Source organism: Coptis chinensis, chromosome 4, assembly GCF_015680905.1.
Source record: "Coptis chinensis isolate HL-2020 chromosome 4, ASM1568090v1, whole genome shotgun sequence".
Lineage (NCBI taxonomy): Eukaryota > Viridiplantae > Streptophyta > Magnoliopsida > Ranunculales > Ranunculaceae > Coptis > Coptis chinensis.
Genome location: NC_141459.1, coordinates 6,687,656 through 6,703,788, shown reverse-complemented (window position 1 = coordinate 6,703,788; position 16,133 = coordinate 6,687,656). Strand labels below are relative to the sequence as shown.

The window sequence follows — 16,133 nt, the reverse complement described above, 5'->3', positions numbered from 1 at the left end:
ACAACCCAAACCAGTTCCACTAGCATCCAGTAAAACCACTAGTTTTTAAGCCTCTAGTCGGGATTACTAGAATTGGAGCTGTAGTCAACCTCTGTTTCAATTCCAAGAAAGCCTTTTCACAATCATTAGTCCACATAAACTTCACATCCTTCCTAGTTAATTTCATGAGTGGAGCTGCAATAAGCGAGAACTTCTCAATAAATCTCCGATAATATCCAGTTAACCCCAAGAAACTCCTAATCTCTGTAACCGTGGTTGGTTGCTTCCATTCTTTCACTGCAGCAACCTTCTCATGGTCTACAACAACCCCTTCACTAGATGCCACATGTCCCAAAAAACGAATTTCTTCTTCCCAAAAATGGCACTTGCTAAACTTAGCATACAACTTCTGTTCTCTAAATGTCTGCATCACTATCTTCAAATGCATCTTATGTTCTTCTGTGTTTTGTGAATACACTAAAATGTCATCAATGAAAACAATCACAAATTTATCCAAATAGAACCTGAAAATACGATTCATCAAGTCCATAAAGAATGCAGGTGCATTCGTCAACCCAAAAGGCATCACAGAAAACTCATACAACCCATACCGAGTTCTAAATGCAGTCAAAGAAATACTCTTCTCTTCAACTCCCATCTGATAATAACAAGTCCTTAAATCAAACTTTGAAAATATCTTAGCCCCTTTCAACTGGTCCAACAAATCATCAATCCTAGGAAGCGGATACTTATTTTTTATAGTCACCTGGTTCAAATCCCTGAAGTCAATACACATCCTCAAAGTACCATCCTTCTTGGAAACAAAAATAGTAGGCGCACCCCATGGTGAGTTGCTCGGTCGTATGAACCTGGTCATACACACCTTAAAAGATTTAGACCCATATACTCGATCAAAAGACATGGTTAAGCCAAAAACAAAATCACTAAACATTAAACTCTTACCTCTTCCTGAGTAATTCCTCGACTTGCACTTTCATTTCGTCCAAAAGCTTAGGTGCCAAACGGTAAGCCGACTTTGAAACTGGTGCAGTCCCCGGTAACAAGTCTATACGAAACTCCACCTCCCTCTTGGGTGGCAACCCTGGAATCTCCTGAAAAACATCTTCGAAGTCTCTTACTACTTCCACATCGCTGATATCCCTCATGAGTATCTCTATAGAGCACAAGAAACTAGACATCACCGAGTCCTCCTTACTAACACAGGTGTGAATCAACCTCGGCGTGCCAGGTGCATTCACTATAACCTCCCTCCTCACACAATCCAAGGTAACATGATAACGCGTCAACCAGTCCATACCAAGTATGAAATGGAAACCCTCAAACCCCAAAACGATCAAGTCTACCATAAAGACACGGTCTAAGAAACACAACTTAAAACCTTTGCACTCGTCATATAAGGTAACAAAACCTCCTAACGGTGTCTTAACACACAAGGGCTTAGACAAAAGGGTAGTTTTAAAACTTTCTTTCTCAACATACTGACGAGATATAAAGGAATGTGAAGCACCCGAATCAAACAAAATTCTGAATGTAAACTGAGATGAACTAAAGGTACCTTCAACATTCCAGTCCCGGCATAGGCTGATAGGCTCTAGCACGAGTAGTCTTTCGTGCCGGTGCTCTCATATGCCGATTACACCCCGCTTGGTAGGGTAATAACGAGATAAACGACCCACCGCTACACTCCCCAAAGAAGCCCTTTCAACAGAACTATGGCTCGAAATACCGGTGCCGGGTGCGGTAAAAGCAATTCCGGGTCGATCTGGGAAAGCGGAGCTAGACCCCTAAAGCCGGGGACCCCCGCCTCGACAATCGATTCCCCTGAGGTCTATAGCCTCCAGGCTGCCTTGGTGGCCTATAACCACCCTGCTGTGCAAATCCTCCCTGGGGTCGAAATACACCCTGCTGATGAAATCCTCCATGAAACCCCTGGGATGGTGGTCTCTGAAACGGACCCCTCTGAGCAATATCATAAGGCCTAAACCTATTCGGCTGCCTGCTCTCAAAAAGCCTAGGACCAACAATTGGTATCTCACCAAACTTCCTCTTCCCCCTCGACTCTCTTAGGGATGCATTCTGCTCCTCATATCTCAATGCCAAGTCCAACACACGATCAAAAGTGTCCCCGTCAAAAGGAATCAACTTGCTGGACAAGTAACTCTCTAACCCACGTATGAACTTTTGGTTTCTCTTCTTGTCAGTATCCACAAGATAGGGAGTAAACCTCGATAACTCATTAAACTTGGTCACCCAGTCACAGACTTCCCGTCTTGAGTCAACTCAGAGAACTATTGAGCCAACTGCTCTTTTACTGCCTCCGGAATGAACTTACTCTCAAATCTAACCTTGAAGTCCTCCCAAGTCAAAGTTCTAGTGTCCAGACTAAGGGTGAGAGCTTGCCACCAAATGAGAGCTTGCCACCAAAATGAGACTAAGCGTCAACAAGTTTGTGAAGTGCCAACTCCCCGCTTCGAACCTCAATGTAAAGGTGATGACGCCAAATACATTTTCACAATTTTGAATCCAAGACTCATTTTGCAATCGCATTCCCAACACCGGTAAATCATCGCCCACCAAGAGTACCAAACTCCTTATTAAGGGCTTTTAGCAAAAGGATCTCTGTGTCCCGTGATTTTTAAACACGATTTTTTTATTTTATTAATTAATTAATTATTTATTTATTTTCAAAATTGGCCTTTGGACTCGAAATACGTGGCCCTGGTTTTTTGGGCCCGAAGGATGTTGAGGGCAGGTTTTAATTCAAGATATATAAACACATTTTTCTGTAAAATAGGGTTTGGAGAAAAATAAGATATTAAAAATGGAGGCAGAGAGAAGTTCTGGTTTCTTTGGGGCGTTGGGCCGGAGAATTTAATCGGTAGGAGGATTCGTCGAAATGCTCAAGAGTATTTTATTTTTGCTATTTCACCGGATTTATAGTTTTCGGGTATACAAACAAGATTTTTACTGTCTAAGGTTTCGTTGATTTTCTGTAGTTATTCTCTATAATGTCCGAGTGTTAAACGGGCTAATGTTAGCATCGTGTTGTTTTTTTTTATTATTGATTCGAACTGTCAAAGGTTTGAAGAGCAAAGCTTCGAGGAGCGGCAATGGCGGCTCCTCTGTCCTTTTGCGTGTCTGTTAAACTTTGATGGGTTGTTGGGGGTTGGAGTACGGTGGTTGGGCTGTTGGGAGCCTTGAACAGGCGTCAATGGCGCCGAACGTCCATTACTGCGTTACTGAGAAATTGTTGGTTGTGAATTTATTGGTGCGGGTTTGAGCTGTTTTTGGTATGGTGGGTTGGTCTATGGATGGGTGTGGATGTTGGAGTTGTGGGAGGGCTGTCGGAGGTGGTTGACGCCATCAATGGCGGACGCCCAGACGTCCTCCAGTAAATCGTTTTTTTTGTTTATGTTTTGATTGTTTTGTTGATTGTTTTGGTTAGTGTTGGTTGGGGTTTGATGTATGGGTGTGAGGGCTGTTGAGTGAGGGCGGTGGGGAGCTTGAACCAAGCTTTAATGGAGATCGAAAATTTTAGATCTAGATTGAGGAGTATAGGAATTGAATGATTTGGGTTTTTTGTGTTTGTTAAAGTTATAGGGTTTGTGATTTGGAGTCAAACCGCTAGGTTATTTTTGGGTGACGATTTGGAATTTGGGGTGGTCGATTTGGGGGTGGTGGTGGCTGTTGGTAGCTAGAAGATGATGAACAGTAATCCGAATTTGGGCTTGGGCCGGACCAGTTTGGTTCAGTTCAATGGGCCGGTTTATTTTGGTTTTGTTTGGGCCGATTTTGTTTGGGCCAGTTCTATTATTTCATTTTGGGGCCGAAATCTAATTTAAGTTGTTATGGGCCGAAATTTAAATGTTTGGTTGGGCCCGGATTGTGTTTAGTTTGGGCCGGATTAATCCTTTGTTTCGGACCAGTTTCATATTATTTTGACCAGTTTAATTAAGTTTTGTTTAGGCCTTCTCCAATACGTTTTTGGGCCAGTTCAGTAAACGTTTGTGGGCCCGTTTAATAAAACCGAGGTCGGTCAGGACTTAAAATAGATCCAATTGGGTCGAGGTAGAATAAATAAGTGACTTCAGAGTTTGGGTTAAGGTTTGGGCTTGAGTTAGGTCGAGGTCAGGGGCCAGTCTACGGTCACGACTTAAAGGATGAATGTAACTGTCGCAACGTATTAACTCATTTAACCTTTGTCGAAACGCTTGCCAGTTTGACTTTGGACAATGATGAATTGACTTTGACGGGGACACATTTGACTTTGACTAGGACGGTTTGACTTTGACCATCGAATCGATTGACTTTGATGGTTGACTTTGACCTTTGACCGTGGACGGTTGACTTTCACCTTTGACTTTGACAACGACGGTTTGGCTTTGACCATGACATGTTGAGTTTGACCTTGACCATGAGGTGTTGACCTTTGACCGTTGACCATTGACTTTGATTGGCCAGATTGACTTTGTGGATTGGTATGGAATGTTGACTTTTCTAGTTTTTCATATGTTTGATTTAGATGGATAGATATAGTAATAAAATATTGTCGAATATTATATAACTTGGTTGGTCATTATCTAATTTAGATTTGGCGTGAGTAGTGTGTAAAGCATTTTATATATCGGAACTTTGATTGTGGGTATGAACTGTTTAATTTGTCACGCGTTTATGTGTATATTATATGGATAATATATAGTAATAAAATCTTTGTGGAAGCTCAGATAACTTTTGGTTGTCGTTATCAAGAAAAGATTCGACATTTATGTTGTGTATTTTTGACGCGTGACGATATTGAGATGTTAGGAGACATTATATTCCTAATACGTTATAATAAAGATGTATGCGATCACGTTGAATCATTGTGACATGATATAATATCTTTGGAATAGTTGTATTAATGCAATATATTGGAGAAATGTATATACACTCCATTATTTTTATATGTGAGATCTTAATATAGTATTGGTGAATATTCAAAGTGTGGTGTAGCAAGAATAATATATTGACGCGTGAAAAGAATGAAATATGGTTATGAGATATATTGAGATGTTTTATATATATAGTGGCTTTAGTGCAATAAGGTAATTGGACCGCGACGTGATATAGTGGAACATGATTATGAGTCATTAGCGATGATATTTTGAATAAATTACATGGTAAACTACCACAACTCGTGTGATTGGCCCTTCCGGCGTTTCAGTTAATCCGAATGGCGCCCGGTACCTTCCTGGCGTTCGATTAAAATTTGAATGGCTAGCGGCCCCCCTGGCGTCGAATAATGGCTTGATTATTCCGTCGCCAAAATAGAACGATGATCATAATATTTTTTAGAATAGTGGCGATGCTTACATAGATTTGGCTTCCGTGTGAGGATTTACGGTGTCGCGATCCCATTTCGGGGTGGTTCGCCGGAGTGGCTCATTATGTAAGGGAGGCATGTGGATGTACATGTTCGTTGGGTTCGCGATTGTGGTAGCCAGGAAACTAGGTAAGACATAGATCTGACGTGATTTTAGGGACACACAAAGAAAGCCCGAAATAATCTAATTATGGTAATATGTTAGTTAATGATGTATCTTTAGATAGATGATTGTATACCGGGTTATAGTTTAGTTAGAACCTAAAATACCGATGGATGGGAACTACATGCCTTATTTATTATGAGTATAGGTTGTTGTGTGGTTAGTGGGAAGTTAAAGGGCTCCGGTGGAGGAACTACCTGCCTTAGTTATTGAACTTAAGGATGTTGTATTAGTCGTTGAAAGTTAAGGCGCCTCGGTGGAGGAACTAACTGCCGTATGGATTATGTATATATATGTATAAGTATATTTGTATTTTAGGGCTACTCACACCAAACATTTTATAATCCAATCCGATTTGCATGTTTGCTTATCGGGTGTGTCCATTCAATGAACATAGTTGATAAGTTTTGATTGGGTTTAGTGTGGAAGAAGAGTGGTTTGCCGGGGTTTGCGTTAAGCGTTACAGATCTCGGGGATCTGTTTTGTTATCCCTCGAGGTGATATAGATTTTAGTTGAGATAATATTATTTGCCTTTTCATTTGTAAATTGTTTTTAATAATGAAGATGATTGTTTAAGTTAAAATTTTTATTGGCTTTAAATTATCCAGTATATTTTAAAACTGTTTTATGGGCTTTTGGGAGTGGAGAGTCGTCACACCTCGGAGATCGAAGGATCGGGGACAAATAATGTTTTTTCCAAACGAAGCCGGGGGTGTGACAATCTCCCCGAACTGGATGGTTATTCTCCGCATACGCAACAACCGATTCAACTATCCTCCGACATCCAGTCTTGGAGTGTTCACCGCAGTCCGAGAGTATTACCATTTGTCTCAACCATAATCTACAGTTCAAACAAAACTCCCGTTAATATTCACATATTTCCAAAACTCTCAACACTATAACCCATATTCCACATTCAATGATCACTTAGACTTTCTAAATCTAAGCTAATCTGGCTCTAATACCAAAAATGTCACAGCTCGAATTTCTAAACAATAACAAAGTGAATATTTGAAATATAAATATCTCAAACATCACTATGTTCACTTGTTTAAAAACCCAGACTATGACGGGGTGTTATAGGTAATTGTTTTGATCACTTGGCACACCCACATGCCCAAATTTGGTCTTCTATGGAGTTTCTCCTCATTATGGGTTTGTTTGAATTTGAGGTACTTTATAAACTTTTCTACAAATTTTCATGAGTGCAGTAAAAGTACTCATGACTATTAACGAGTGTTAAAGAGTGACCTGAGATCGCATAATAAACTTTCTTTGATATTTTTTGATGTCATTGTATTCAAACTATTGTGGTTATTTGGTAGATTTGATATCCATAAGCAACAAACAGTGGATATGTGTGCATTTGCTTTGAGAAATTCTTAGCTTAGGACTTAGGTTATTTTTAAGTATCTATACATCAATTCAATTTTCGCATATAGAGATGGTTGTTCAAACTTACATTTGGATTTATAAAATTATATTGTTATATGCTATAAGTTTTTGTTGATTCATATGTGTTTCATTTTTCCCTTTTGGTTTTAATTGGCACCATGAACGCTACTATGCCATTGTCCCAAAATACTTTTTTCCCTTTATAGTCTGTTTTTTCCCTCTTGGTTTGTCATTGGTGCCATCAACATTATGAAAATCTTTTTTTGTGTGCAACCGTGCAGGAAATACAATCTAAAAGAAATAAAAGGAAAATGAAATATAGAAGAATTAATCCTCAACAACTACCCAACATTATCATTCGGGCAATGAAGACTTGCAGCAATTCATTATATTCAAGATATTGAATAAACATATGAACTTTATGAAGTCAAGGTTCTAGCTAAGTCATCTCCGTTACAATATAAAATCAGCTCAATGGTGATAATGGATTTGACCAGAACTTGGGGGTTATGTACCAAACACAGATGGAACAATGTCGATCAATGGCTATGGATATAGAGGACAATCAAACACTTCATGCTTATGCTGACAACTCTAGAAATTAGTTAGTTGTGTTCTAGGAATAGCAACAAGTATCTCTTATAGGTATATGACATTATGGTCAGAATGCAGGTGCCGACTAGCAAAGTCGGTAAAACCTTTGGGTGACGATATCAAAGGTCTGGGGGTCAAACCCCGCCAACATCAAAGAGTTAGTGATCTCATTTAAAACAGACTTGCCAATCAAAAAAAAAAAAACATACATTATGGTCAGAATCAACTCCTAAAGAGTGGTTAACACTTCCAACAAGATGGACAAACCACAATGGTATTATATAATAATATGGTAACAGATTATACATTAACTAGATACACCATGTAAATGTTATGCATTTTTTCAGAGTTCACTTAATATATATAAATTATTTATGTCTTAGAGTAGTGTATGTAATTGTACATCTACTGGGTTTTAAAATGAATTGTGGAGGACTTATGAGGTACGTATTGTGTACTTGAGAGTTTAATTTTATGCAAGTTAGGGTATGCCAAAACCTTTGATAATTTTTTTTAGAAAAAAGTAATAAATAATTAAATTACTTAACACTGAATTTTTTTCGTTTATTTTCCATTTGTCCATTTTTTCTTATGTTTCATTTAATATATACTTACTCTATTTACTCACCAAAAATCATTTGCAAATGTAAATTAAAACTTGAAGATGAATATTGAACCAATGCAACAAAGATTCTGTAATAATTTGCTTCAATTTTGTAATAGTGGAGCAACTGGTGGTTAGTGGGTGTAGACGTGTAGTGTTTTAATTTGATAATAAATTTAGTATGTGAAATTAGAATGATAGCGGAATTGTGTATAAAATTGAAGCGTAATACAATATGGATTACAATATCTGATATTTGTCACCTATATAGTCTTTAAAATGTGCTCTTCTTATCTAAATAAAAATGTGTCAACCACAAGAACTCAGAGTAATATAATTAAAAATAATTCAATTAAGAAATAAATTGCCCCATGTTAAAATTGACGTGTCTTGGGAGTATATGTTTTTTTCGTAAACACTAAACAAATGATATTGAGTGAATTTATTTAATTATATATATTTACTTTTTTTTTCCCTAACAACAATAATGTGCATCAAGAAATATAAAGACAATCGTGCCGAAAGCACGGGTTATACCTAGTCTATATAATAAAACAACTTGGTTTTTAAGTGGTTTGTGTGAAGCCTATATCGGATGGCTAATAGTTAATACAATCAATACATCTGACGGTAGACCGACACAAATTAAAGAGTAAGTTGATTCCAATTAGGAAACAATCTTTATGAAATCGTACTCAAAGAAATTACTACTAACTTATTTAGAATTTATGAAACTTATCTAAATAACTTATCTAAGTTATCTATATAATAAAACAGCTTGGTATTTAAGCGCTTTGTGTGAAGCCTACATCCGACGACTAAAATTTTATATAATTAGTACATTTGATGATTAATAATACAACTAAGAGTTAAGAGTCAAGAGTAAGTTGATTTTAATTAGGAAACTAAGACCCTCACAAAAAAAACCCTTTGTTTGAAACTTATGAAAACGTACTCCTCAAAAACCCTCACAAAAAACAAAGGGTTTGAAATAAATGTACAACAGACTCCAACACTAGAAACTCAACAAGGGTGTTTCTTCTCCATTGCTCCAAGTTCTCTCCACCGCTCTAAACTTCTTCAACAGGTGTAGTGACGTGCTTTCACATATTAAATTGTATTCTCCACTAATTTTTATTAATGTGTATGCCTTTAACACTCAATCTTCTCTGCATATTGCTTATGCAAAAAAAAAACCCCAAACAATTACCGAAAAAAAAGACCAAACTCTTCAATAAACTTCATTAGCCAAAAAAGAGAGGCCAAACTCTTCAATAAACTTCATTCGTTAATAGTTAATAATAAGTTAAGAGTGAGTTGATTCCAATTAGGGAACAATCTTTATGAAAAACCCTTCGTTCCTTCACCTTCGTTCCTTCATATTATTCATACTCGAAACCCCTACTTTTCCCTCTTTGATTCTCTCCATAGCCTTCTCTAGACTACCCAACACCTCCTCACTAATAACAAATCACAATCACAAATTACTTTCTTCTCCATCACAAATCACTAATAGTTAATAATGAGTTAATAGTGAGTTGATTCCAATTAGAAAACAATCTTTATAAAAACGTACTAAAAGAAATTACTACTAACTTATATAGAATTTATGAAACTTATCTAACTTATTTAAATTCTAACTTATCTAAATTTATCTGAAGTTATCTAAATTCTAACGTACTGATGATATTAGCCTTCTCCAAACTGCCCAACACCTCCTCACAGATTACTTTCTTCTCAATCTCGATTAGTGGGCTTTTTAGGTACAATCACTTTCTTTCTTCTTCGCAAACTTTCTATAGAGTATTAGTGCGATTGGGAAACTCCCAACACTTACTATATAAACTCATACAACTAAACACGAAGGGTTTTGGAATTACGTACAACTAACTTATCTAAGAATTTTTCATTATCAACGTTAACTTATCTAAGAATTCTTCGTTATCAACGCTTATTAGGGAAAGTTTATTATATTACATTGGCTTTTCATAATTCCAATTATCAACATTGGCTGGCTTAGTTGACTAAGCAAACACCAAGCAATTAATTTTTCCCTCGCACACATAGAATTTTCCCTTCGCACACATAGAATTTGTGTCATTGAGCGGCATTGTACACCTGTATAAACACTGGAACCATATAAGAGAACACTTCAATTGATAAGCCTGAAACATCAAAATAACTTCTAGAATGGAAACCGTTACTTCATAAATTCTTTTTACTTATTGATTAGATAGATTTTTCATAGGAAAGAAAAAAAAAATGTGAAACAAGTTAACATTCCCCAACATATGGCCCTTGAATTTGTTGTTAGTGATTAGTATTCAATGCAGTCATATTTATTTTGTTTTTTGTTCAACAAGTTATTGATTATAAATATTTTGTAGTCTGTCATGTTCTCATAAAAATTTGATTGTTTTCCATTTTCTCCTCAGCATGGATAAGACACAAACTACTTCTACCAGTGAGCGTGCTGTATTTGATGAGGTATTTTATCAAGTTTTTTTTTTTCTTTTATTCTTACATGAATTGTAAAACTCCACAATCTATACAATGTTTGTTTTCTGCTTATGTTAATATTGTTAATGTATTTATATTTTTGCAGGTGGGGAGAGAAGTACGATGGGCACGGTAGCAGTATAAAATACATTGACAAGTGGGCCGAGCGCTTAGAGGGTGATGAATGGACAAAATGGGGTGACAAGTGGGATGAGAATTTCAATAAATACGACCAAGGTGTCAAGCAAGGAGAGACGTGGTGGGAAGGAAAGTATGGGGAGCGGTGGAACCATACATGGGAGGGGAAGGTCACAATGGATTTGGTTGGGTGCACAAGTACGGGAAAAGCAGCTGTACGTGGAGAGCACTGGAACACTCATGTTCAGCAGGACACATGGTATGAGAGGTACCCGCATTTCGGTTTCCAACATTGCTTTGAGAATTGAACTCAGTGCAGCTATGAGAAGTTCACAAACCACCACTCGAAACATCATGAACCCAAACATCTTCGTTCGATTGTAGAATACTACTTCTTACAGCCTCAGGTGGAAGCACAACCGTAAAAGTAGCAATAAAGAATTTTACTTCATTCAGACTAAGTAGATGGATTCTATTCCCAAGTGGTGGTAATGGTAGTTAGGTTAATTACCACTTAACCACTTATGGTCTGGCTCTGTGGGGTTCAAAAGGAAGTCTGGATACCGCAGTAATGAGAGGCCTATCATAGGCATCACTTGATCACCATGATCAATTGTTGCTCGATCTATTACTTGGCACACCATATCTAGGCCATCCAGTTAAGAATCTTTAATTCATTTTTTTTTCTTGGATTGTGTTTCCTAAAACTTATTGGCACCCTATTTTGCATTTGTGAGTGATGGCAAATGAATCTGTAATATTTTATATAATTTTGTTTTCTACATATCTTGCAGGTGACATTGTCTATGTAGTTAGTGACCCTAATTTTTTCAGTTGCTTGGGGAATGGAGACTATGTCTGCAACAAATAGTTGAAGTCTATATATATTAATATATGGAAAATCAGGGTTGCAACAACTGAATGTTTGATGGTGCAAAATATTCTGCATTTTGCCTCCTTGCATGTCATTAAGTTATACTAGCATCAATGAACATTTGAGCGTTGTGAAATTGGATTATATGTGTTGAAGGATATGGATACTTAATTATATTTATCTCAACATTTAGACATTTTGTGGATACTCAAAATTTTGCAGGAGCATGATACGAATAGGCAATGGTACTTACTTTTTACAACATGTTATCCTTTAATTCGTGTAAGCAAATGTTCAATATGTTGATCTTATTTGCAGTGCAAGTGTGCAGGTAGGTGTTTGATAGAGAAAGTAAAATGATAATCCATGTTAAAATGATTTGCTACTTAAGGTTTGGAGACTTAAGATGCCTTAGGAATCAATGCTCTCGATCGGGGTGGGCTAAGATAACTTAGTTCCATCGGCTGTTATCCATAAAACTTTGTGAGCTGAGAAGAAAAAGGAAATGAATTCCAAAGTTTTATACTACTTTGTTAGATACAAAATAAATGGTGAGAAACAAAATCAAATGGTGAGAAACAAAATCAAGAATCATTCAGGTTGAAGACAAAGGTAATTTCTAGATCACGTTACTATGCATTCATATTGTAAAAATGTCATTCAAGTTAGATCAATTTTGTTCGATTATTTGGAAAACCCATAATAACTTGAGTGGCGTAGCCACGGGTTAAATTCTAGTTTAATTAACAGAACAAAGATAAAATTGTACATAAAAAAAAATGAAGAGTTATATATAAACAAATAAAGGGTGATCTTGGACATACACAACAAAACACTCCCATACCCCATAACTAACATAAAATTTTGTCATACCCCAATAACTGCCTAAATCCAATAATATCTCCCATATATTTTTGGAGTATTTTCCATAAGGGCAAAAAAAAAAAAATTTAAAAAAAACAAAATAACACCACGTTTATTTGTACCGTTTTATTAGTGAAAGTTTCTATTCGCATTCTTCTTCGTCCTTCTATATCTTCTGCCCAGAGTGAAAAAAAAAAAAAAAAAAAAAAGATGATGGAACAAAAAGTCGATAGCAGCGGTGTAGTAGTATTAGCCAATCATAATACTCCAAATAAACAACTAGGATTATTATTACCACCTACAAATCCCATAGTTCAACTCCAAACAAAATTTAAAGTCTTAGAATCCGGCTTCCGTGCATGGCTCGCTAAACAATCATTACCGGTCCGAAGCATTTGTAGTCACGCCACGAGTGCAATCCAAGGCATTGTTATTGGTGGATTTATGGGCACTCTCACTTCGATGTTACATCGGCATTTCCAACTCCTCCGGAAGGCTGCTCTTAATCCTCAAGCCATGGCTTCACTTCAGACAAGCCCGTGTACTTGCTACTTCTTTTGGTTAAAATCAACTAGTTCGTGAATTTTGAATATAATTGATGGGTTTGGGTTATTCGGGCTTTGAGTGGTGGACCGATGGTGTAGATAAGTCATTTAGGTAGCCTCACTGATATAAAGTATGAGCTACTTTGTCTCCTGATCTCTTGACCCACTTATTAGAACATTTTCTATAGTAGAAAAATTACCATTGGATAATGTATTATCTAGGTGTGTGTAATTGAATTTAGGTGCTCCATTGGTTGCTTGGAGCATCCCTCGCTTTCTGCTTTAGTTGTGAGGTCCCGTCCTTGTTCAGGTTCCCCTTGCGGTAAAATCACCATTACAATCTCTGTTGGTATAGCCATAACTAGAAATATTGCAATGTTTAAAACAAGCATCGGTTTTTAAGTTCATAGAATTATTTTTTACGGTGGGATCCAATGGACTATCTTGGTGATAGTTGCCTGCTGAGAATTGAATTTCAAGATTTATGATGCACAAAGAACTTGTTTGCCATCTTTGAAAACAAGTTCGGTGGTCTTTGTTGTGGTACCGAAGCATCTTATAAGCCAAATGTTCCAAACACAAAAAAAAATAGGCAAGATTTAGTCCAAATAATTCTATCAATGAACCACCCGGTTAGTTGATTATACCATAGATCAATCCATTGCTCGACCTGCAAGCTTTGAAATTGTGTCAGTCTTATTTGCCAGGGAATAAGATACCACATTGCTTTCTAAAATGCCAATTCAAAAGAAGATGATGAATAGATTGATTAATGGATTCTATGGCTTTGCCACACAGCATGCATGACTTGTCAGAAATAGAAAATAGTTGTGCAAGGTGTTCTCTTGTAGAGACAATCTCATAGTAGCATTTCCAAGCAAAGAGGGAGGCTTTGGGGTAGTGAATGTTGTGTCAGAATGGAAGATTGGTGTGGACTGATGATGCCCCACTCTTCTTCTTCACTGACAGTTGCATAATTCTCGGGTATGTTCTATATTTTCCAAAAAATAATTCATGCGAGCTATTGTACTTATAGCTTGGTTTGTTTTCCAAGTTTTAAATTACATATTGGAACTACAGTTATAGTTTAAGGAAGTGAAAGTAAATCCCTATGTGGTATACTTAAAAGATTTCTTTTGAAAATTTGGGGGTACTTACTTGGTGAATCGTAACTTTGTTGTTAAGTATGAACTTTCATTCGTCTTTTTTAAGGTGCATAAATTTTTTGTCAAAAGATCCTTCTGCATTTGTCAATTAATCGATTTCTCAAAGCCAGTCTCAGAATGATATCTAACATTTATGTATTTTACTGGCACTTGTATGAACATTCATTTATCTAACTCGTAACTTTGTATCAGGGAAGCGATGATTCCATGCATTTTACTGGCACTTGGCGGCAATCTTGTAGATGGTAAGTTTATCTCTATGTTACATGGACACGCCATATTTTCAAAATAATCTGCCCGGATCACGTATCCATTGACACACGACCGGAACGCATACGCACATATTGTATGTGATATATACCTCAATTTTTTTATATTTAGCGTGTCGGATTAATTTGGTATCCGTGATCGGATATGGACACACGTATCTGTGTCAATGTAACATAGGTTTATCTCTACTGCATTCATCTTATTGTATAAAGAGGGCAAATGATGCCAAGTAAAAGTATTGTTTCTGCAAACATTAGAATCACAAGCATGTATAAAGAGGGCAAATCGATGATGCATGCTATTGAATTAATGGAATAGTTGTTGTATGAAAATACTTTAAATTTAAGAATCCTGAGAGTTCTTGTGACGTTACAATGAATGATATTGATGTAGGTCCAGGAAGCTCAAAGCTTGGCCTGAGAACAACCGCTGCAATCATTTTTGGACGGTTGGTTTTGGTTCCACCGGCAGGGCTTGGAATTGTTATGTTGGCTGACAAACTTGGTCTCCTTCCAGTTGGAGATAAAATGTTCAGATTTGTCCTCCTTTTACAGCATATGATGCCTACATCTGTGCTTGCAAGTAAACCTGGGCTCCGGTCTACCATCTTTTAGAGTAAATATCTTTTGTATTTTGTTTTTCTTTTTGTTTATGAAATTATTTTTCTACATTTCGTTTTTTATGACCTATATCTAGAGGTTCGAGGTTTTTGCATCTTCAATGTCATATTCTCTATCATTGTATTCATAGGGTATGCTTGTCAACTAGGGTATCCTAGCTGATTTCTTATACAGTTTTTACTTTTACCGTTATCTCATTTTATATGTTTGTCCAATATATATTTACTAATTAAAAGATGTTGTGTTTTATAATTGTTAGCTTAATAAAAAAGGTTGTGGTAGTATAAGTATTGATTACCTGGAAGGAAAGAAAAGAAAAGAAAAGAAAAAGTTAGGAAGAAGTATCTTTTGTTATGGTCGTTATCAAATGCGTCTTCTTAGATAATGTTTCTTCGTGCTCTGTAGGTGCTTTAGCTAATTTACAAGGATGTGGAAGAGAGGCAGCTGCAGTTATGTTCTGGGTTCACATCTTTGCTATACTATCCATGGCTAGATGGATTGTTCTCTATCTTCGTATACTTTTCTGAGGCTAGACTAGTTGCACATTCCAACATTTTGTTGATAAGTTGTATAGAGTTGTATGAAAAGGGCACCCAATTTGTAAGGACTGTCTTGCAAATCCCGGAGGTGGAAGGCACCTGTCAGTGTCTATGATGTGTAAATTGATGCCTAGAGAAGCCTTCTGTCATGTTTATTTATTTATTTATAAAATATTCAGTTATTCATTGTGATTTTACTTTTTAGCTTTATTTTGTGCGGACTTTGCATTTGGAAGGTTCCAGAGTTCTATTCACTGGATTAAGTGATTCAAGAACAAAGCGGTAACTCATACTGTCTATAGGGACTCTGAATTTCCTACAAATATTAGTCTTTTGAATGTGAAATCATGAATGCGTTATTTTGACGAAGGGACTGATGCTGGAGTAAGTACAAAGTTCAAATCTCCCCTCACCAAGTGTGTTGCATAGTGGACAAAAGAGGGTTGGTACAGGGTTAAGCGTTTCTCTTGGTATTATTGAGTTTCTGTGCATCTTGAGA

At 36.7% G+C, this 16,133-nt stretch overlaps 1 protein-coding gene across 1 annotated transcript; it reads left to right on the top strand.

The window, feature by feature from the left end:
* Window positions 1-13,883: 13,883 nt before the first annotated feature.
* Window positions 13,884-15,816, top strand: LOC147501525 (protein PIN-LIKES 6-like). Its single transcript, XM_086603803.1, has 4 exons — window positions 13,884-14,023; window positions 14,398-14,450; window positions 14,869-15,057; window positions 15,501-15,816. The coding sequence occupies exons 1-4, from the start codon at window positions 13,944-13,946 to the stop codon at window positions 15,620-15,622; spliced, it is 444 nt and encodes a 147-aa protein (XP_086459929.1). The 5' UTR covers window positions 13,884-13,943; the 3' UTR covers window positions 15,623-15,816.
* The last annotated feature ends 317 nt before the right edge of the window (window positions 15,817-16,133 follow it).

What these genes read in the sequence shown, in the direction of transcription:
- LOC147501525 (XM_086603803.1), top strand. Translation starts at nt 13,944, where the DNA reads ATGTTGTGTCAGAATGGAAGATTGGTGTGGACTGATGATGCCCCACTC. An exon ending in GACAGTTGCATAATTCTCGG is followed by an intron (nt 14,024 to 14,397) that starts GTATGTTCTATA and finishes ACTTTGTATCAG; the next exon opens with GGAAGCGATGATTCCATGCA. An exon ending in TGGCGGCAATCTTGTAGATG is followed by an intron (nt 14,451 to 14,868) that starts GTAAGTTTATCT and finishes ATATTGATGTAG; the next exon opens with GTCCAGGAAGCTCAAAGCTT.